Source organism: Diadema antillarum, unplaced genomic scaffold (genome assembly GCF_040938485.1).
Source record: "Diadema antillarum isolate AM-2024a unplaced genomic scaffold, OU_Dant_1.0 seq00001469_RagTag, whole genome shotgun sequence".
Lineage (NCBI taxonomy): Eukaryota > Metazoa > Echinodermata > Echinoidea > Diadematoida > Diadematidae > Diadema > Diadema antillarum.
The window spans coordinates 264431-286231 of NW_027272208.1; the positions used below are offsets into that span (position 1 = coordinate 264431).

At 40.1% G+C, this 21801-nt stretch overlaps 2 protein-coding genes across 2 annotated transcripts; both read right to left on the bottom strand.

Moving 5' to 3' along the window:
- Positions 1–1168: 1168 nt before the first annotated feature.
- On the bottom strand, positions 1169–16929 carry LOC139709765 (stress-70 protein, mitochondrial-like). Its single transcript, XM_071621725.1, has 13 exons — positions 16868–16929; positions 16484–16682; positions 15705–15811; positions 14545–14707; positions 13965–14057; positions 12930–13139; positions 11346–11573; positions 10140–10244; positions 8740–8857; positions 8114–8208; positions 4668–4760; positions 2946–3086; positions 1169–2053 (listed from the first exon to the last, which is right to left on the bottom strand). The coding sequence occupies exons 1-13, from the start codon at positions 16927–16929 to the stop codon at positions 1940–1942; spliced, it is 1728 nt and encodes a 575-aa protein (XP_071477826.1). The 3' UTR covers positions 1169–1939.
- LOC139709775 (stress-70 protein, mitochondrial-like) lies at positions 16864–19819 on the bottom strand. The gene is made up of 2 exons (XM_071621736.1): positions 19632–19819; positions 16864–17430 (listed from the first exon to the last, which is right to left on the bottom strand). Exons 1-2 carry the CDS (start codon positions 19731–19733, stop codon positions 17098–17100), a joined length of 435 nt encoding a protein of 144 aa, XP_071477837.1. The 5' UTR covers positions 19734–19819; the 3' UTR covers positions 16864–17097.
- Positions 19820–21801: the final 1982 nt, after the last annotated feature.

Below are 21801 nucleotides of genomic sequence, written 5' to 3' on the forward strand. Positions count from 1 at the left end.
TTAGGTTTTTAAGATGGCCTAATTTTCATTTCATTTCAATTTGCGCATTACGAAGAAACTAGAAATACATGTTTATCATATTGAATTCTTTCCTAAACTACTCTTAATTCAAATATTTCATTTAAAATTTTACGGGGAAATAAAGCTTGTAATTCAACGAAAGGTGAAATGCGTTCTTCGTCTCCGAACTTCGCCTTGCAACTAGAGCGGTGCAGAGCATGACTTCAAAGCGTATAGTGGAATGCTAGACATCCCATTGTAACGCTTTGAACCAAAACATGTGTTTGCATGATTATGAAGAGTCGTCTCTCCTTTTCTAACACCTCCCTGGATTCATCAATGAACCACAAATCATGCTTTAGGAGTCTACAACAAGCAATGACTAAATTCTTCAGACATCTACCAATTACCACATCAACGCATACTTACTTTTGTCTCTGTGATCTATAGTTACAATTTATTCACTGCAATGGAAGTAGAGCCACTTGCATGTAACACAATCAATTTCAAGATTGTCCCAAGAAAAACCTGCACTTTACAGATAGAAAATGGGAGGTTGAATGACAAACAAATATCCCAGTGAATACAGCGTACATCCTATGACGACATTTATACAGACTTGTGATTTAAAATCTGCACCAAGCCATACAATGTATTTTGGTGCTGTATTATTGAGTCTGTATTCACAATTTGCTTCATCTCCCCCACAAATGACCCTTCAAAGAAAAAATAGTTCAGATCTAATTAGTGTTAAACATTCTTTTCCCATTACTCAATACATCTTGCCCAATTTACAGATGCAAGCAAAAACAAGACTCGATAAATGCACATCACTGTTCAGGACAAAGTTTGTATTTTCCTTGGAGGGTCTAAAGACTTAAGATGTCTTTTGTCTTCAAGATTCCCATATTCCCAGAGTTGATTAGTCCCAGTTACACTAAAAATACCAAAATCTTATAATTTGCGATCTGATAAAAGTGAATAAACTTTGTAATGGCTGTTAGATACACAGACAAAGATGACGGACTGGCAAACATGAAACATGCACCACATGATTGGTGATGAATGAATCATTTTTTAAAGATTGGTATTTATGCATGTCCCCTTTCTGGATGTGTCGAGAGTTTTCTTAGACAGACTTCAGATTTGCTCCAAGCAGGCTTTTTATATGTAAAAGGATATAAACTGGGTTTACCATATGCTGACCCACAATGGAGTAGTATCTCTCTTTAATTCAAAATTATTTTATGGTACCATGCACCTGTAATACGAAATATGGATAAATCAATATGGACACACATGGAGCATACTATGTTATAACAAGTTCCCATTTCATTATCATGCTAGGACACAGTACATATCAAAAGGGTTGAAACCTATTCATGAAGTACTTAGTATGCAATGTGCAACATACAAGTGCCACATAGCACTCTTACTACACAAAGCAAAAATCAATATCTTACCATTATTTGAAATACTGATAAACATGTTTTCTTTTCTTTTTTTATAAACCTACATGAAAAACACAAAAGACTTGACTTTAATACAGCATCCTGTCAACTCCTTTCCACTGTGACAAATTTAATGCAGCTTTCATGGTGTTGAACTTAAAAGGATCAACAACACCGTATGCCCAAAATTTATATATCTGCATTCATCACTGTCATGAATTCATCACTAATTGTAAAAGACAAAGGGGTAGAAAAGGAAAATCACAGACTTTCAGACAAGACACACTGGATTGAACCAGTCCATTGTCTTGGCATTTGACGGAAGGCCCCCAAAGCCTGCACTACTCCTCACAACACATTCTATCGGCATAGCAGCCAGCAAAGGTGTCTTGTGTACTGCCTGACTCCCGGTCACTATCCTGCCACCATTGGTCACTTTCTATATTATAGTCCACGTTTTTCGTCAACTCCAAATTTGCAGTTTCAATTTAATTTTCCTTCTTCTCCTGCTCCTGGCTTCCTGAGTCTGAAGTTGAGTCTGAAGTTGAGTCTGACGAATCAGAGCTTGGGCCGGATCCTGAGGACTCCCTTTCTGATGCCATCTGCACGAAAAAAGGAATTTCATCGAAAAAATTGAACCACAGCACTATACAACAAACAATTACAACATGGAAGTGTACATCAGCCTTGACAATCACAAATGTGTTTCAAGATCTTTGTTTCTTTCATCTGTTGGTAGAGATGAAATAACTTGCACTGTTGCTCTTTTCCACACTACATTTGCACTAGCCCTTCTGCTTTCAGTAGCAAAGGCAAACTGCCAAATCAGTCTGCAATCCTGGAAACTTGAAACTTGGGAGGCATTAAATGGAAGCTAGTCTCTCAGAATTCTGAGGACGTTTACTAGTAAAACTGTGTCTTCCTTGATACAGCACAGTGAAATGTAAACACTTTTTACCATCCCATTCATCTCAGTTACCAAGATAATATTTCCTTCAGTCATCTTTCTCCTGTTCGGTTTTGTTTTGTTTTATTTTTTTTTTTGTGCTAACTATATATGATATTTTTGTGACCACTAATTTGATAACTGCCTTTCAGGACTGGCAATTAAACATATGTGATTAACTCTTCCATCAAAATATACGACAGCACACCATGAAGACCTGCATCCTAGTCGCAAAGAAGCTCTTGTACTGTTGCTTCTCCTGAGATACATACTTCCGAACAACTTTAACCCGTTGAGGACGAGTCCCGAGTATACTCGGGCAAGCGACTATGGGAAATGCGTGTTGTAGCAATATCAATCCGTCCTCAACAGGTTAAGGAGAATCCTACATCTCATGTGAGTCTACAGCCAGTTTTGCCCTATCAGCATCCCTGATGCCAATTAAGGTCAATCTTACATGTTCCTGCAAGCATTGGTCACACTTCAAAAACACAAGCAGCTTATTTTTACATCATGGGTTGATTTCAAATTGCAGGGAGAGAGCTAACCTTCTTGTATGCCATCTCAAAGAGCTTCAGCGAGGCTTGCTGGAGATTAGACGACGCCTCCTTGATCGATTCTGCAGACTGGTTGTCCTTGTCGGCAAGAACCTCTCGCAGTTTGGTGATTTGCTCTCGCAGCTTGTCACACTGTTAGGCAAAATAAGTGTAGATTGACGTTAGATGAGAAGACAGGGGATTCCTTGGTGCCCATCGGACAGCACAAATACATATCAACTACTTTGCATGCGAGGTTGTCCTACCTTGCCCACTTATTATTACTTGCATAGAGCAATGAACATCATAACATACACACTTGCTTGGAATACAACTAAGCTTTTTGATCATGAGATCTTCCCTTGATTCTGAGCATTATCTAATTGAGATGATTGCACAGTGATGTATTAATGCAGTCCTGATAACGACAGGAAAATCATTTTCCAGTCAAAGAAGTTCTGGCACTATCATCATGTTCAATTGTCATGTAGCATTGATATCCATGACAACAGTCACATGACACTGAACGTGTGAAAGTATCACATGTTTTTAAAGTGTTTTAGACATCAAAAGCAAAGGTCTGTATGTTTCTTGATTCAAGCAAAGCTACTACTGCAAAAGTGGACATTTTCACAGTGTTGAAATTTTCACGCATTTCGGGCAACCAGAAACTAGCACGAAAATGAAACCATGCAAATACTTTTTCGTTGCCATTATGTTCCAGTAGTTGAGGTCTTGATTCCGCGGAAACAAAAACATGTCAAACTCTTCTTACCTAGTGAACCGCAAAAAATTACTAGCGTGAAAATATCCACTTTTACAGTATATAAATTTGTCTTTCAATTATATGCCTGCAAACTTGCTAGTAGACATGCATCTAGTGGTAAATCATGAAGAAATCATGCTTAAAGGCATTAACCCTATTCCCACCCCCCCCCCCTCGACGTTTCGCGTGATTATTCTGCAATGCGCGATGCTCTCGATGCGACATTTTATGACTTGTTTCTTTCAAGTATCGCGCAACTTTTGAGACCAACTTTGTCGCTCCCGGGCATACCATTTTGAAGTCACGCCCCTTTTAAAACAATTTGTCAACCCAAAAATTGCTCAAAAACATGATTTTGTGTACAAATCTAATGTAAATTGTGTTTTTGCAATTAATTCATATAAAAATAAATATTCATATTTGATAATGATTTATTTTAGCCTGATTATGCTTTAGAAAGTTTCTGCGACAAATTCTGATGAAAAAACAAAACAAAAAAAAGTTTTAAAAAAAGAAATACATAAGAAATTCAATAAACAATAAATACATAAGCAATAATTATGACGCCGAATTTTTGTTTCAATATTATTGTTGAGGATATTGAAAAGAATATGTTCACCAGAAATTAGAAGTCTTGGAGCTTTATTTTTTATTTATAGGCAAAAAAAAATATTTTTGCATAAACTAGCATAAATCATTTAATATAAAATACATAAATTAGAATTTGAAAAATATAACTATACAGTCTTGTAGATTACATTGGCCTCTACCTTAGTGCAAATTTTCGCAAGGATCGCGTGATCCATGACCGAGATCTGAAGGGGGGCCAAAAAGTCCCCCCCCCCCCAACAGTGGTTTCAAGTCCCTCAAAAAACCCGGTGGGATTAGGGTTAAGTCTACCATGTGATCAAAACCCTTCTTGCAGGTAATCTGATTCGTTAGGAAGAAATCTGTGGGTGAAGTCTTACCTCGTCTGACGGCAGCTGGTCCTTGAATTCCTCCATCTTGGATTCTGTGTCATGGACGATGTTTTCTGCAGAGTTCACAGCCTCCACACGATCCTTTCCGCAAGAGAGAAACAAATAAGCTTCCAGTTAAGGCTACATAGCATGTCACTTTCATCTTGGTTGAGTAATCTAGCTTTTTTAGTAGAGACAAGCTTGTCACTAGTGATTTCATAGGGGCATTTAAAATCATTACCTATACCCTTACAGCTACAAATTGGCAATTCTTGACAAAGAGGATACCTAAGGACAGATTTCAGCCATGTAAAAGAGTGTGGATTGTTAATCCTAACTACGCCGGGCTATTTAGGTAGATGATAGAGCCGGGGGGGGGCCTCCCAGGCCCCCCCTCCAGATCTCGGCCGTCGACCGCGCGATCGCGACGAAATTTGGCACACACATTGCCTATGATGTAATCTAAAGTACCATGAAGTTAATTTTTTTGAAAATTATCATTTTTGCTCAATTATGCTAATTTATGCATAAGGATGCATGAAATCAGACAATTTGGTATAAATCACTAAATAAAGCTCAAAACAGGCACATTTTTGGTGTAAATATCCTTTTTAGTGTCCTTTGCAAATGTAAGAGAAAAAAATTGTGCAATCAGAAAAAATTTCTTAAGTATCTTATTGTTTTTTGAATTTATGTATTTCTTTGTTTTTTCGACTTTATGTTTTTCATTGTTTTTTCGATGAAATTTGTCCGCGACATTGTTCGGAACAAGAAAATATGTTATGAATTAATTTTAATCAATAAAACCCAAAAATAATCATGCTTTTATGAAATTTGCCTGTAAACACAGTTTGCATTGAAATTGTACACGAATTCACGTTTAGCAAGTTTTGGTCTGACATGCACGTAAATATTAATGCGCAACTTCGGAACGGCGCGCCCGGGCATCGCAAATTTGGTGTCAAAAGATGCGGGAGACTCGAAAGAAAAAAGTCATGAAACGATGCGGCGATAGCTTTTCGCGATAGCAATACATCGCGCGAAACGTCGAGGGGGGGCCTCGGAGGCCCCCCCCCCCCCCGGCCTAGTTAGGGTTAGGAGGACTGCATGATCCCTTAATATTTTTCCTAGCACTCACCAAGAAAACAAAATTAATAATCAACAGCAAAGCATACATCTCCTGGGAGATACTGTCATGCTCAGATTTCAGTTATCCACATGCCATGTTGAAACAGGCAATTGCGGTTGACGAAAAATATGTTACCATCACTGCATGACAGACAGCAGAGTGTAAAAGATTACCTTGACAATGCATAATGCCTTCAAGTGTGCCAAAATTTTGATATACTCGGTCACTCTAAACAATGGAAAATACTACTGGAATGCAATTTCACCTCTATGAAAGTTGCTATTGACACTGTTTAACATGTAGAGTCCCAGAAAACACATTTCTGTGGTTTGATTAAGTTCATCTTCCTCATAACTTTTTCTTTTCAACATTGCCGTTTCACAAGGCAGAAAAGCTAAATTTTTTGTCACGAGTCCCATATTGTTCATATGGTTGGCCGAAACCCGAAGAGCGTTCTTGCCATTTTTGGGGTATAAAATTATTGGTATCACGTTGTAGAGCTTGATCTCCACTATATTATGGTATGAATTTGAAATTATTCTTATTTTTAGTAAAATTTAAAAATCATTTAAGAGTTCTAACAAAATGTTTGTGTCTAGCAACACTCGCTACGTTCACTCAGGGAGGTGGAAGAAATGGAGATGGCACTCTGAGAGCTTCCCTCAGAGAAAAAATCAAGTGGTCTTACACCGATTAACGTCTTGAAATCCAACCCTCATTCTGTGATAAATATGTCAAAATCTGGCCTTATCGGTCCACCCATCACCCTCCGGCGCACTAGAGTGACGCAACATGATCTCCTTTCCAGGCCTTCCACAAACACACACTCGTAAAAATCGGGCTTTGAAGCGATGCGTGGCACCGACAATATGACGTCATATTCAAAATTTTGGCAGTCTATTACATTCAGTGAAAGACGTCCCCCTTCGAAAGCTACAACTTATGGCTCAAGAATTGGGTAGCGTGGTATGTCTATACCTTTCGCTGGTTCAGCAGACTGTGCTGAGGAGATTGCCGTTTGAACCAGCGAAATCGGTACACAAACAACGGAGTTACTGAGCAGTAAGTTTTGTGCGCTAGAGATGTCATCATATTGTTTCTGTATCGATTATGAGAAATCCCGCACATTTCCGCAATTTTTTTATAGTTAGAGAGGTAGGCCTGACCTTGATCTTCAAAATGATATAAGTTACATGAGCGTGTTCGGGCGTGTTTTCACACAGTTCGAGTGTAAAAGTAGTGCTTCATAGAGACCGAGGCGGTTTTTTTTTTTTCGTCTGCACCCGAGCGAGCTGGGGCTTTTCAGCGTACTCGTCGGGTTGTTGTAGGGCCGCCGAGTAGGCGTCGGGACAGCGTTCGTTGCCGTTGTTTCGGTGAATTTGAGTTACTAGTAAATACATATTGGAATGGAAAGTTGAGTGTTAAAAAGTGTAAATTAGACATATCAGCCTTGATTATAATAATTTTCTGTAGAGAATTAAAGATGATATCTATAAAAGCCTAGATGTATGATGCTGTAAGTATATTTTAGGGGGAAAAACAGAGCTTAGTATACAGTGTTTCGCCTCACTCTCCCTCGATCATTCATCGGTAAATACCGGTAATCTACTTGACTCTACCCCATGCTAACGTTACAAAAAAATTGAATTAAAAAGTAGTAGAGTACACCTCTGGAGCTAGTTAGATTCTAGTTTGTGAAATACTAGAGTCTACTAGCTAGGACTAACGTTAGGTATGCTTTTGCTAGGCAGCGTACCTGAGGTCCTGAGCCTTGCCCTTGCCTTGGCCTCCAATTTCCAAGCCAAGGCCCATCTAACTTTCTGAGTTTCAGTTTCAATTGCAAATCAAAGTTCGTTAAGTTGCTGTGTCAATGTGATTTTGAATTTGCTAAAAGCAATTCCTCCTCAACAAACTCGTCTCCGTCAAAATCACGATCGCCAGAACCACCACCACTGCTTACACCACTGCTTTACAGAATACACTCTAGAGTTCTGTGTTACACCGTAGGACGCCATTTTATTCCCCGACCACAATGCATTTCGCGTCGTGATTTCCGCCACAAGATTTACGACTTGCAGTGCGCCGAGCGTGAGTAATGGGATTACGGGAGGGGGAAAAAAACGCTGTCGGGGCCACGCATGACTTCAAAGGAAACTCAGAAGAGCACACTCCATCTTTCTTCCACCTCCCTGGTTCACTACACTCTCCTGTAACAAGTTTGGAAAGACCTTGACCTAATAAATATTGCAATGAAACTGCCTTACATAATTCTAAAATGTTGCCCCCTCCCCCTTTTCTTTCTCTCCAAAACACTTTAGAAACTCACCTTCCTCTTCCTGTCCTCCTCTGCAAACTTCTCGGCAGCTCTCACCATGTTCTCAATCTCATCCTTGCTAAGACCACCGGATGACTGGATCACAACTGGAAGAGAGAGACAAAGATCACGATCAATAAGTGCTGATTGTTCTAGATGAAGGAAGCACAGGCAACAGTATACTCAAAGGCATAATGACATACTTGATTAATTGGAGAGGTTTCTGTAGGATTACATGCTCCTCAATGTCTGAAGTAGCTATTTAGCAAATTTGCACACACATGCACAAGCACAAATAGATACACACCCAGACAGACACAAAAACACTGATTAAAACAAAACTGATCCATACACATACATGTGTGCAGAATCAAACCATCAGTATGTGCAGTACTGAGAAAATATCTGCCATTGCCTTACACTTTAATTTCAAACCCTTGTAATAGTTTAATCATGTACAGTTATCAGAAGAAGTATCCCAGGAATACCCAGGGTTAGCAAATCACATAAAGGAAAACATAATGCCTCCAGCGACATTTCGTGGCCGAGGCATAAAGGACTCTTTCACTACTTGATGTTATGAACTTGGTACCACCTGCCACAAATTAAACGTTTAAAGGAGACACACTATCACTTACTCTGCTGCTCCTTTCCTGTGCCTTTGTCCCTGGCCGACACATTGACAATACCATTAGCATCAATGTCAAAGGTCACCTCGATCTGAGGAACACCTCGTGGCGCCGGGGGAATGCCGACCTGGGGAAATGAAGAACAAGGCATTTAAAAGCCACAGAAAGAGACATCAGAAGCTTGCATGAGATGAATTGTTAACACAACTTATCAACCACCCACAGGCTCTTTTGCAAAGCCGTAAAATATAATAATAACCGCAACAGCATTTCTAGTCACTTTTCAAACGGTGTCACAGATATACAATGCACGTTATAGAAACTTTATATCGATTACATCCCATAAGTGTAATTCTCGTTACAAAGTATTCCTCTAGTAATCTAATTAATGTGAAACATTCCAATTAGATATCGTGTTACATTTATGAGGAACAATTCTCCAGCCTTTAACCAACGGCATAGACATTCCTCTACTAGTAACCACAACCACAGCAGCTGGCAGATATTTTGACAGGTGAATGGCTGTTGCAAGTCACTATCATCAGTGTTTTATGCAAGAAGGACCTCAACTATTGCCATTAGATGTCAATATCCCTACAAATTCTCCACTATTCTTTTTCACAGCAAACCAGACACAAAACAGATATAGCTTTAGATTTATTACCATTGTCTAAATGCCTTATCTTTGTTGGAATTTCTCAAAGTTAATTTCAATGTCCTTTGATTTACAAAAACAAGAATGATGAGCTCTTGACTGATGAGCACTAAGACCCCGTTTACAGTGCGGGGCTGGGCTCGGCCACGGCTTGGCCGCGGCCGAGGCTCGCAATTTTGTCCGTTTACACTGCTGGGCTCGGCCGCGCTTTTAATTCAAACCTTTCAATATTTTGTCGTAGTGGCGCTCTGCTTGTAAACAAATGCAATTTGGTATTGTCTGGTTTTCAGACCCTTTGCCAACTGAATTCTGTGGCGACGAAGTCGCCATTCGGGCAAAGGCCTTTGCCAAAGGAAAGAATCCTTTGCATGACAAAACCACCTTAAACTATACCAGTTTTTGACGTTGAGGGGGTTAATATCCTGAATAGTGAAAGATACAGGCTGAGGGTTTGGAAGCCAGACTAAAATTGGCCGCGCAATTGGCCGCGCATTTGGCCCAGTTTGCGCTTACACCAAGAAAAGGCCGGGCTCGGTCGCGGCTCGGCCGCGGCCGAGACCACCTCCAGAGCGAGGCCAAATGCGAGGCCAATTTTGGCCTCGCATTTGGCCTTTTGCGCGTTTACACTGAAGCGGGGCTGGGCACGGCCGCGGCCGAGCCACGGCTGAGCCTCGCACTGTAAACGGGGTCTAAGAAAACAGCAAAACTTTAAGTCAATCACCAATGGCATCTGAAATGCATACTGGCAACTTACAAGCTGGAACTGTCCAAGGGTCTTGTTGTCCCCTGCCATTTCACGCTCTCCTTGGCAAACCTTGATCTCAACCTGTGTCTGGCCATCAGCTGCAGTCGAAAAAACCTGGATGAAGAAATTGCAAACCATCAGAGGAATTATTTTCACTCATGATCATGTGACTTCCACAAAAATACAAGGGCTCCCATTTTGGCAAAGTCCTCCAGCTTTCTTTCGTTATATCAAAATTTTGTTATAACCGAACAAATAAACAATAAAAAGCATAGAGCAGATAATGTTGCAGGCTGAATTTTTACTTCATTTAGCTGGAATTTCGCTAAACCATGTTCTTAATAACGGGAGTGCACTCTTACACATGTATGACTCAGATTTTACTTATTACAGGTCAAAGACATTCAAATGATGCTTCAACTGAAAAAAAAAAGATAGAGCATTTTACTTTCAGTCAACAGGAACAACAAAGTTCTTAACACGTTGAGAATGAGTCCTGAGTATACTCAGGCAAGTGTCCATAGGAAATGCGTGTTGTAGCAAAATCAGCCTATCCTCAACAGGTTAAAGGACAAGTTCACCTTCCAAGACATGTGGGTTGAGTGAATGCAGCAATATTAGTACAACACATCAGTGAGAGTTTGAGCAAAATCGGACAATCCGTTACAGAATTATGAATTTTTGAAGTTTCTGCTCAGTCGCGGCTGGATGAAAACACTACTATAGCTTGTGATGTCACATGAGTACAACGATATAAAGAAAGAATAAAGAAAATTCAACATATTTCCATTTTTCTCGCATAACAAAAGAACACTCGACTTCTCTCTTTCAGAAGGCAGGGGGAATAATATTACCCTTGACATACGTCAGTAGCAAGTCGAAGATATGTGCACTTTATTCAAAAAGTAAAGTTTTGTGAAATTCTCTTTTTGTTTTCTTTATATAGTTGTACGCATGTGACATCATACACTGTAGTGGTCTTCTCTTCCAGCAGTGACAGCGCAGATACTTAAAATATTCGTAATTATTGTCCAATTTTCCTCAAACTTTCACTGATGCGTTTTACTAATATTGCTGCATTCTCTCAATCCTTATGTATATAAAAGTGGACTTGTCCTTTAAGAATAGTGTTGTTCCTAGAAGCAGCCTCAGGTAGCAGGCTTACACTGTCCATGAGGTGTAGCATAAAGACAGAGGGTTTTCCTGGCAACTCACCTGGGCCTTCTTGGTGGGGATAGTGGTATTCCTGTTGATGAGCTTGGTGAAGACACCTCCAAGGGTCTCAATACCGAGGGACAGCGGTGTCACATCTAGGAGCAGAACGTCAGTGACATCACCTGCCAACACGCCTCCCTGGATGGCTGCTCCCACAGCGACTGCCTCATCAGGATTCACCGACTTGCTGGGAGGTCTGCCGAAGAGGTCCTGGACAAGCTGCTGAACCTATGGCGGCAGATGGAAGATCATTTACGAATGTCAGACTTGTTCCAGAATTGACAGCTGTCATGCATGAACAAATAGTGAATTTCCTTGGTGGCTTGCCTGACGTGCACAAACCATGTTTGCCTGGGGGCTTATGTTTGTACATCTTAAAGGACAAGTCTACCTTCATATACATGTGAATTGAGTGAATGCAACAAGATCAGTAGAACACATCAATGAAAGTTTGGGCAAAGACAATCCGTTCAAAAGTTATGAATTCTTAAAGTATCTGCGCAGTCACTGCTGGATGAGAAGACTACTACAGTGTATGATGTCATATGCATATGATATAAAGAAAATAAAAAGAGAATTTCACAAAACTTCACTTTTTGAATAAAGTGCCCATTTCTTTGACTTGCTACTGACATATGTTAAGGGTAATATTATTCCTCCTGCCTTCTGAAAGAGAGAAGTCAAGTGTTCTTTTGTTATTTGAGAAAAGTGAAAATATGTTGGTTTTTCTTTATTCTTTCTTTAGATCATTGCACACATGTGACATCACAAGCTATAGTAGTCTTTTCATCCAGTCTTGACTGAGCAGAAACTTTAAAAATTCATAACTTTTGAACGGACTGTCCGATTTTCCTCAAACTCTCACTGATGTGTTCTACTAATATTGTTGCATTCACTCAACCCACATGTCTATGAAGGTGAACTTGTCCTTTAAATTTCTGGAGCAGCCTATTTATCACAATTGGCAATATCTGACATTGGGTGTTCCTCTACAAAACCACATAAGCCTTCCACTGCCTATTTAAAATCAACATAATATAGTTCTCTGCACTTTCTTGCCAGTTGCTGACTCAAAATGTGGTAACACTCCAGGCCAAATTATCTCTTAGTTTGGAGTCCATCACTTAGTCAAAGGAACAGAAACCACTCCAATTCCAAGCAATCTGAATGGGGTGAAAGGAGGACCAAACACTTCTTGACCGACTATCACTTCGTTTTGAAAAGGTAGATAAGTCAGACTTCAATTAAAGCAAAGTTTAATAGTACGGAAGATGTTCATCATCATGGTAGAATCTGAAAGAAAATAAAGTAATCGTTTGTCACACAAAGCGAGGTAAACACAAGGTATGCGTACGACGTTTCGGCCGCGAATTCTGCTGGCCTTCGTCTGGCAAAGTTTGTTGGTTTGTTATTTTGCTTGATGCTGGCTCTGTTCTTCTGGGGCCATGGAATCATCAATGAAAACAAAAATGAAAATAAAGCAAAAAAAAGGCTAAGTAACATGGGAAAGTGGGAATGATAGATTGACAAGGACTCTAAATAATTGGTCCTCGCAAATTGAATCTTGGGTTAGGTTAGCCATACCTTGGGCATCCTAGACATCCCACCAACAAGCAACACCTCCTTGATGTCTGACTTTGTGACCTCTGCATCCTGGAGGGCTTTCTTGCATGGATTCACCGTCCTCTTGATAAGAGCTTCTGTCAGGGACTCAAACTTGGCCCGAGACAGCTTCAGGTTCATGTGCTTGGGTCCTGATTGGTCCATGGTCAAGTAGGGCAAGTTGATATCGGTCTGAAATGACAGGAAATCACATGAAATGCAATATACCCCCAGCAGTGTTGTTCTGAATAAACATTTGACCTCTCTGACTGTCAGATTTCTAATGTATCAGCAGAAGATGTTAGAACGAACAAAGATCCTTTGCTCTTAAAGGATGTGTACAGTTCTGGTCGAGGTGAGGATTTAGCTTTTAACGTTTTGCGACATATTCAGAAACCACTCTATGAGATGTCAAAGAGCATGCAATTCTAAGGGGTATCAAAAGTTTATTTGATGAAAATCGGTTTTGAAATTGCTGAGATATCCAAAAACAAGGTGGGACAAAGAGATCCTAATAAAAGGCTTGGCCTGTCGCCTTTTATTTTTACTTTTTTGGATATCTCAGCCATTTGAAAACCAATTTTCACCAAATAAATGTTGAATCCTTCTCAGAATTACATGCTTTTTCATATTTCATAAGAGGTTTCTCATTTTCTCATTTATGAATGTTCAAAACATGAATCCCTACCTCAACCAGTACTGTACAGTCCCTTTAACCTACTGTTTGCGTACGAAAGAGATCAGATTAACTTCAGGTAAGGAGGTCAACGGAGTAACATGCTTTTGAGGTGATCTCTTTGCTACAAATACAGAGCAAAAGCTACAAAATCATTTCTCTTGAATATAACCTTCTTTGTGTTTAAGATATAGTTTGTTAGTTTGTTTGTTTGTTTGTTTGTTTGTTTTTTTATATTCACTGATCTTGCATCTATATTTTTGCCTCATGCGTGTTACATTATCACAGAAAAGTCACTGTTTTGACTTCTTGGAAAATGAATTGAAGTGCAGCAGCCTCACCTGGAGAGAGCTTGAGAGTTCAATCTTAGCCTTCTCAGCAGCTTCACGCACTCTCTGCAGCGCCATTGTGTCCTTGGTCACATCGATACCAGACTGTAACACAAGATGCAGATAAGCTCACAAGATGAAGTCAGGCCTTCCCCATCAGATGCTCAAAAAACTTGGTTAATATGCACTCATTTTACCATCTGAAGTGATGAATAAATTGTACACATACTAGATACTGTACACTTTGTCATATCCTTGACACCTATCGCTTTTCATATATCTCATCTTACCTTATCATGAAAATGTTAGGTGCAAATTCTTCCAACATAAATACAATATCAGCTTAAATTAATTTTTCTTTCTTCATGATATTGCTCAACTTATTGCAGAGTTATTCTAAAGGCATTACTGGCAACTTTTCAATAGAAGGGCTTACAAAAATGTAGTCAAGGAAATACTATTTGTATTCTGCCTTCTGCAAATCATTAAAATTTTGCAGCTACTTTTTATGCACTTTTCTTTTTATGAATGGCTTACACGTACACAGTGCACCGAGTTAGAAATGGCTTCAGCAAAGAGCTCAGCAACTCACATCTTTCTTGAACTCAGCCACAAGAAATTTGACCAGGGCATTGTCAAAGTCTTCTCCTCCAAGGAATGTGTCACCGTTGGTCGACTTCACTTCAAACACTCCCTTCTGAATCTCAAGCACAGAGACATCAAATGTTCCACCGCCAAGATCGTATACTGCGATACTAGTGAGGAAAAACATAAATGGATTGCACATCAATTCTTCCCACTCCCAATGTTTGATTTCCCGAGTATCTGCTATTTAACATAAATTTGAATAGATGCTAAAAGTCAATATGTAGAGATGCTCAAACCTTCTTAAAGCTCGCACTCGCATAAACACAAAACTTTTCATGACCTAATCAAACAATCATTCTGGCATAGTACACAATTTTCAAGTCAATACAAAACTGGAGGTATACAAATCTAGCTTTACACACAAAAAGCTTAACCCTAACAGGGCCGGGGTGGGGCAGGATCCGTCCCCCTCGACGTTTCGCGCTATAATTCTGTAACGCGAGAAGGCCTCGTCGTGAGGCTTCTTGACTTTCTTCGTTCGAGTCTCGCGCAACTTTGGAGACCAAATTTGCAACGCTTGTAATTAGGCTAAAATATGATCTTGAGCTTAATTTGCAAAATCAATAATAAATTAGATATTGATTGTTTCAAAGAATCATATGACACAATCTTGTAAATTATGACGTGGGTGTCATGCATGCCAAATGTTGTTGCGATCGCACCACCGATGGCCGAGATCTCGGGAGGGGGGGGGGGGGGGGGGGAATCCGCCCCCCTCTGGTTTTAGCATAGCCAAAAAAGCCCGGCCTGATAAGGGTTAAAGTCTCTACACGAAAGAACAGGTACAGATGTTAATTTGAAAGCAAGAACTTCACTGGTAAACATTTTGTAACCATTTTCCAAGACAATTCCCAAAGAAAGCTTCCAGGATATACCTCATCAAATACAAAAAGTACAAAGAGAATAAATTGACAAGCTTATGTCTGTCATTCAAAAAAAAAAATACACTAAAAAAGTTACTATGTATCACAACAGCAAAGCAAAAACAAGAAAACAAACAAAAAAAGAAAAAAAATGGAAGGTATGAAAGAGGATAAGCAGTTTGCATCAACACTTTTTTCAGTGGCACAAATTAAGTCTGCACAGGCAGCAAATGTGACTTACACTTTGTCGTCGGATTTGTCCATGCCATAGGCTAGGGCAGCAGCTGTTGGTTCATTGATGACTCTCAGTACATTCAAGCCAGAAATCTGGCCAGCATCTTTGGTTGCCTGGGAGACAAGATGGATAATGGATGATAAAATGGATAACTGCCCTAGAGAACCTATGTGGATGAACTGGCAAATACACATTTGCCTTCAGAGAAGACTTGCATATGTGCAGTCAACATTCTTATTTAGAAGATTTCTCCCTTCATCCATAATGACTAATGTGTGTGAAAAACAACTCAAGTGGAAAGAAGATGTAAACTTCATGGACCTGTAGACTGTGGAGTACCTGTGGTAAGACATTGAGACACTAGCTGCGGTCAAACTGGCAAAAGATCAAGAAGTTAAAGATCGCAATCCTTTAGATCTCGAAGTTTTGCCAGTGTCACTGCAAACTTCCAACAAAACTTCCCACTCCAACTAGGGATATTTCCCCTACCCCTGGCAAACAGGTGTTCATTGTTACGTCACAATCACAAACCATAAGACTGCATTCTCTTTTTTTCTTCCTTACACATGCACACTAGTGACCCAAACTTCTCGATCCAAAGTTCAAGAAGTTTGGCTGTCCGTGTGAATGGACAAAAAAAGATCGTGAAGACTTCATGATTGATCTTTTGCCAGTTTGACTGCGGCTATTGAGCGGGCTCTCTGGTTTGTTGCTTTTCTGAGCTTCTCAATTTGCCTTCAAAATGGAGTGCTATAACCTCTGACCACCTAGAGGATTCTCCTTACCTGTCTCTGTGAGTCGTTGAAGTAAGCTGGAACCGTGATGACTGCATTCCTGGCTGGCTGCCCCAGATAACTCTCTGCTGTCTCCTTCATCTTTGTGAGAACAAAAGCACCAACTTGGCTGGGGGAGTACACCTTGTCGTTCGCTTTGACCCACGCATCTCCATTCGATGCCTTGGTGATTTCGTATGACACTGTTTTACTGTGAAAAGGGGGAGAAAAAAAGAGGACCTCAGCATATTTTAAAAGAAACATATCTTCATGACAAATCACTGAAAATCAAGAATCATCTTCCTCCTTTCCTGTATCACAAATGACAAAAATTCTAGAAGTGGTGCAGAGCCCCATTGTGTCTTAGAACAAAATTCAAAAGCATTTGTTGAATACTGGTGCTGCCACATTCTTGCATCGGCATACACTGCATGCTCGGAATCACACATTTCTATCATGGTCTTACATACCAAAGTTAGGAATATGTCATCCAAATTCAGAGAGTAGTTGAGAGGACTTTTGGTGTGTAAATATCTTCTTTTCAACACAAGTTAGTGATACATATACTCTTTCAGAAATGAAAGAAAAACTGGTACTTTTAGCAAGAGAACATAACAATGAAGAACTCACATATCCTTCTGTGTTTCTGGGTCGTCAAATCTCCTGCCAATGAGACGCTTTGTGGCGTACAATGTGTTCTTTGCATTAGTGACTGCCTGCCTCTTTGCTGGCATGCCTACAAGTCTCTCATCGTCTTTGGTGAATGCAACAACAGAGGGCGTTGTTCTTGCTCCTTCTGCATTCTCAAGCACCTTTGGCGTCTTTCCCTCCATGACAGCGACACATGAATTCGTTGTTCCCAGGTCGATGCCTATGACAGCCCCTCTCACTGTTGAGTCTGACGCATAGCATCTTGTGTGATGATTGTGGCATTCTGTGTTCAATGTGCTCCATGTTCCCTGCATCAAAAGATGGTCAAACGACATATATGAAAATGAGGATAGGGTCTACGAACCTCTTTTTTTATGTCCTAATAATATATGGACTCATTATCATGATCCACATAGATCTACACTGAACTGCACTGCTGCCAACCTTCCCCCGAATTCCACCAGAATCTTCTTCCAAAATCTTCTTCCAAAATCTTCTTCTATGGGGTGTTGCAAGAGCAAGAAATAGAAAGTTGCAATCAATTGCAAATATCTATTGCAAAGTTCGCAATAGATATTTGCGATTGATTGCAACTCAACTTTCTTGCGGTAGACTCACACTAGCTAAGATGAATATGAGTGCACTTGTGACAGAGGAAAAAGCAGCTTAGAAACCAACGGCGTTATTCTAATATTCATTAGCGAACGTTAGACGAAGATCTATAGTCATAGACTATCCCGAGTAAATTATCCGACGTCTGCGTCCATACAAGCTTCTAAGTTCTGTTCATGAGCTCAACTGTGCACTACAATTTCCTTCCTCACTTCTCACTGCAATTGCCATGATTGCATATCAGTCCGGGAAACCCGCTCATGAGGACCGCCCCCGCGTACGAGGATGGTCCCTCCTCATGAGGACCTCCCCCCTCCTCATGAGGCCCCCTGGGGAACGCCTCATGAGGCCCCCCCTTCACTTCTTATTCATCTCACATCTGACGTATAAATTGTCGCAACTTTGCACGGTGATTTTTTGTTACACACACATGTCCACTATCCATGATGAAAAGAAGAAAAAATCCTGTCTGTTTTTTTTTTTTTAATCGAGTTTTAATCACCCGATGCAGAGCGCCCATCAAAACACGGGCGCCAGCGCGTTCGCACAATGCAAGACTGCCGCACCTAGCGGCCTGATCCGACTAAATATTTTCGATGCTTTTTTCTGCGGCTCTCACCTCTCCGCGCACGAATTAGCCTCGTGAAGCTGAAGTCTGACATCTTTTTACACAAATTCGTAACGAGAAAAATTAAATCAGTACTAACCTGATCTTGTCCATATATTCCAAATTACTATTCCACACTGATAGAGTAGGTGGGTAGATGACATACTCCAGTTTGTTAGCAAAATAATCACTTTGTAGGTATGACGAGTTCACTTTCTTCGTCAATTCCGCCCACGATTCCGCCGCCCGCTTACCGTTTGGGCGCTTTCTCTGGAATCATCCCGCGACGCGACGTACGTCGCATCACATCACGCATCCAGCACATACCAGTCTGGTACTTAGTGTGTGCTGGATGCGTGATGTATGCGACGTACGTCGCGTCGCGGGATGATTCCAGAAAAAGCGCCCAAACGGGGGAATCGTGGGCGGAATTGACGAAGAAAGTGAACTCGTCATACCTACAAAGTGATTATTTTGCTAACAAACTGGAGTATGTCATCTACCCACCTACTCTATCAGTGTGGAATAGTAATTTGGAATATATGGACAAGATCAGGTTAGTACTGATTTAATTTTTCTCGTTACGAATTTGTGTAAAAAGATGTCAGACTTCAGCTTCACGAGGCTGATTCATGCGCGGAGAGGTGAGAGCCGCAGAAAAAAGCATCGAAAATATTTAGTCGGATCAGGCCGCTAGGTGCGGCAGTCTTGCATTGTGCGAACGCTTTGGCGCCCGTGTTTTGATGGGCGCTCTGCATCGGGTGATTAAAACTCGATTAAAAAAAAAAAAAACAGACAGGATTTTTTCTTCTTTTCATCATGGATAGTGGACATGTGTGTGTAACAAAAAATCACCGTGCAAAGTTGCGACAATTTATACGTCAGATGTGAGATGAATAAGAAGTGAAGGGGGGGCCTCATGAGGCGTTCCCCGGGGGGCCTCATGAGGAGGGGGGAGGTCCTCATGAGGAGGGACCATCCTCGTACGCGGGGGCGGTCCTCATGAGCGGGTTTCCCGGACTGATATGCATGGTATTGCTCTTTTACAACTTCAGCAATCGCACCTCAGAACCTGAATGCAAATTGAATCACATGTGTCTTGACTCCACTTCGCTGGAGCTGCATGCAGCAGGCGAGCGCGAGCAGCGCTTCATACTTGAATACTCCAGCGCTATTGTAAGTAACGTGAAAATGATTGGAACTGGCGCAGCTAGCAAGCTGCGTTGCATGAGACGAGCTAATCTCGCGATCTGTCTATTGTAAGTGACCAGTCGTAGTTCCCATTCTTACCGTTCTCAAAATGCTGGAAAACTGCCTCTGTTGTGAATAGTGTCTCATGCATCCCGAACTACCGCGTAGGCAGTTTGTCGCTATCCTTGCTGCAGTTAACATGGTCAAATCTTTGCTTCTGTAGCACTGATTCCAAAACTCTTAATTAATTTTGCACGTACAGTACACGGTAACTGTAGCGTAGTGTGGTCAATACTGTATACACTGTATCAATGGCTGACGCACAAAACACACGTGTTTCGCAACGAGAACATTCAGCAGAATAGGGAGACGCGTACGTCGAACCAACCAGTGCAGGCTCTCTGCACAGCCAATGTACCGCATGCAGCAGCAGTGGGTGTGCATGATGTAAGCTTTAAAGGTCTTGCACGATTCTGCGCATGCGCAACATGTCTGGCATTGATTGACTCTACCACCATTACCCTTGTAGAACTTACTGGAATGTTTTTAGATAAAGCAGAAACAAGCGGATTTCATTGACATTTCTTTCCCAAACTGTATTTTTTCAACACTTCTGGTTTCTTATTGATCCAATCGACCCCCGGATCGTTTTATTTTGGTTGCAATTAATGGTATTCTTTTCTCTCTGATCCTCCTCTTTATACGCTTTCTTCTTTCATTTCTGCATTCTCTTTCTTATGTCTCATAACTTTTTTTTTTGTAGTCTCATGTTTTTCATGTGCTGTGAAAACGTGATGTGGATTCTTATGACATGCACATTCCATTGTGTTTATTCCATTGTGTTTAATGACCATGATGATTATATAAATGCTAGCATATGATAACCATTCAAAAGTAAGACAGTTGTAACTGTAATTTGTCTGGCACTGTTTTCAATGAAATTACTTTGCATCACAAAATTTGTGTTACAAGTGTAAACACCAAACATGATATTCTCATCTCTAATCCTCTTCCTTTCCTTCTGTCCTTTTCAATCAGCATTAAAGACTGTTGGTCAAGGAAGCCTTTAGAATGAATTGTTCTTTGTTTTTAACGCAAGCTATTTGGTGCACGAATTGTGCCTATACACAGTATATCTTACAGTGACTATAAGATGTTGAACTGGGTTTATATGACGATGACGATGTCACACGACAGGATGAGCTTACCAAGTTTGTTGCATCTGAGCGTATACTGATTCCATAAAGACACATTTCTCATAATTTTGAAATTTTTGTTTGTTGTTCAGGGAAATGTGTCATACAGTATAATGAATGTTTGATGTGCTCTTTCCATAAGGCTCAGAGTGCTTACAAATTACAAAGATAAAAAGATTAGGCTTTTCAAACAGAAAAAAAGGATACATGTAGTAAATAAAGAGCACTTTGATACACCCACCTTTTATTAGGACCACTATGTTTCGCTTTGTTTTTCGATATCTCGACTATTTTATAACTGATTTTCATCACATAAACTGTCAGTTCGTCATAGAATTGTATGCTCTTTAATATTTTATGTAAGTGGTTTCTATAATCTCGCAAAAGTTAAAACCTGAATCCCATCTCAACCAAAACTATGAGGCCTACCATCCCTCTTTTTTTAATATTTCATGTTATTTATGTTTCCTTAGTCAGTTCTTAGTACGTGGTACATGTATTTGAAGCCTTTTATCATGCTTGCCACTTTTCAAATAATTATTATGGTTTATGATTATCTTAATGTTTCATTAAATGATTTGATATAAATGTTTTTCTATATCTTTTCATATCACCAACACAATCATGGGTGTAGAATAGGATGGTTTTGTTGCTTTGGTGGTTTATAATCCTAACCAAGATACACGTATGTTTTAAGTACATGTATGATAAAACCATTCTTTTTTTTCCTTTTTCTACATCAAACAATCACTGTTTCTCTGTACATGTACTGCAATCTCAGCATACACTCTCCAATCATTAGCATGCACATATACATTCTTTACATTACTATAAATGAGAAAGGCTTTGTAGAAATATACCATGGGAACAAATGAATTTATTCAACCATAGACTGACACACTGCATTCATGAAGGTTTGTGCAGTAAAAACACATTACATGTATTATCGTCTTATATTTCCATCTCAAACTGATATTCGAATTCAGTGCCTCCATATCTCATGAAGATCAACTGGGGCTGCTAAAGAAACAACGGATTCAGTATATTTCAATGTTGGAAATTAGCGAAATAAG

Excerpts from the sequence above, each read along its gene's own strand:
- LOC139709765 (XM_071621725.1), bottom strand. The coding sequence starts at position 16,929 with ATGATAGAAATGTGTGATTCCGAGCATGCAGTGTATGCCGATGCAAGA. Across the intron at positions 15,812-16,483 it reads TCAACGACTCACAGAGACAG|GCAACCAAAGATGCTGGCCA; the intron begins GTAAGGAGAATC and ends CTTGTCTCCCAG. Across the intron at positions 2,054-2,945 it reads TTGAGATGGCATACAAGAAG|ATGGCATCAGAAAGGGAGTC; the intron begins GTTAGCTCTCTC and ends TTTTTCGTGCAG.
- LOC139709775 (XM_071621736.1), bottom strand. The coding sequence starts at position 19,733 with ATGTTAACTGCAGCAAGGATAGCGACAAACTGCCTACGCGGTAGTTCG. Across the intron at positions 17,431-19,631 it reads TTTCCAGCATTTTGAGAACG|GGAACATGGAGCACATTGAA; the intron begins GTAAGAATGGGA and ends CTTTTGATGCAG.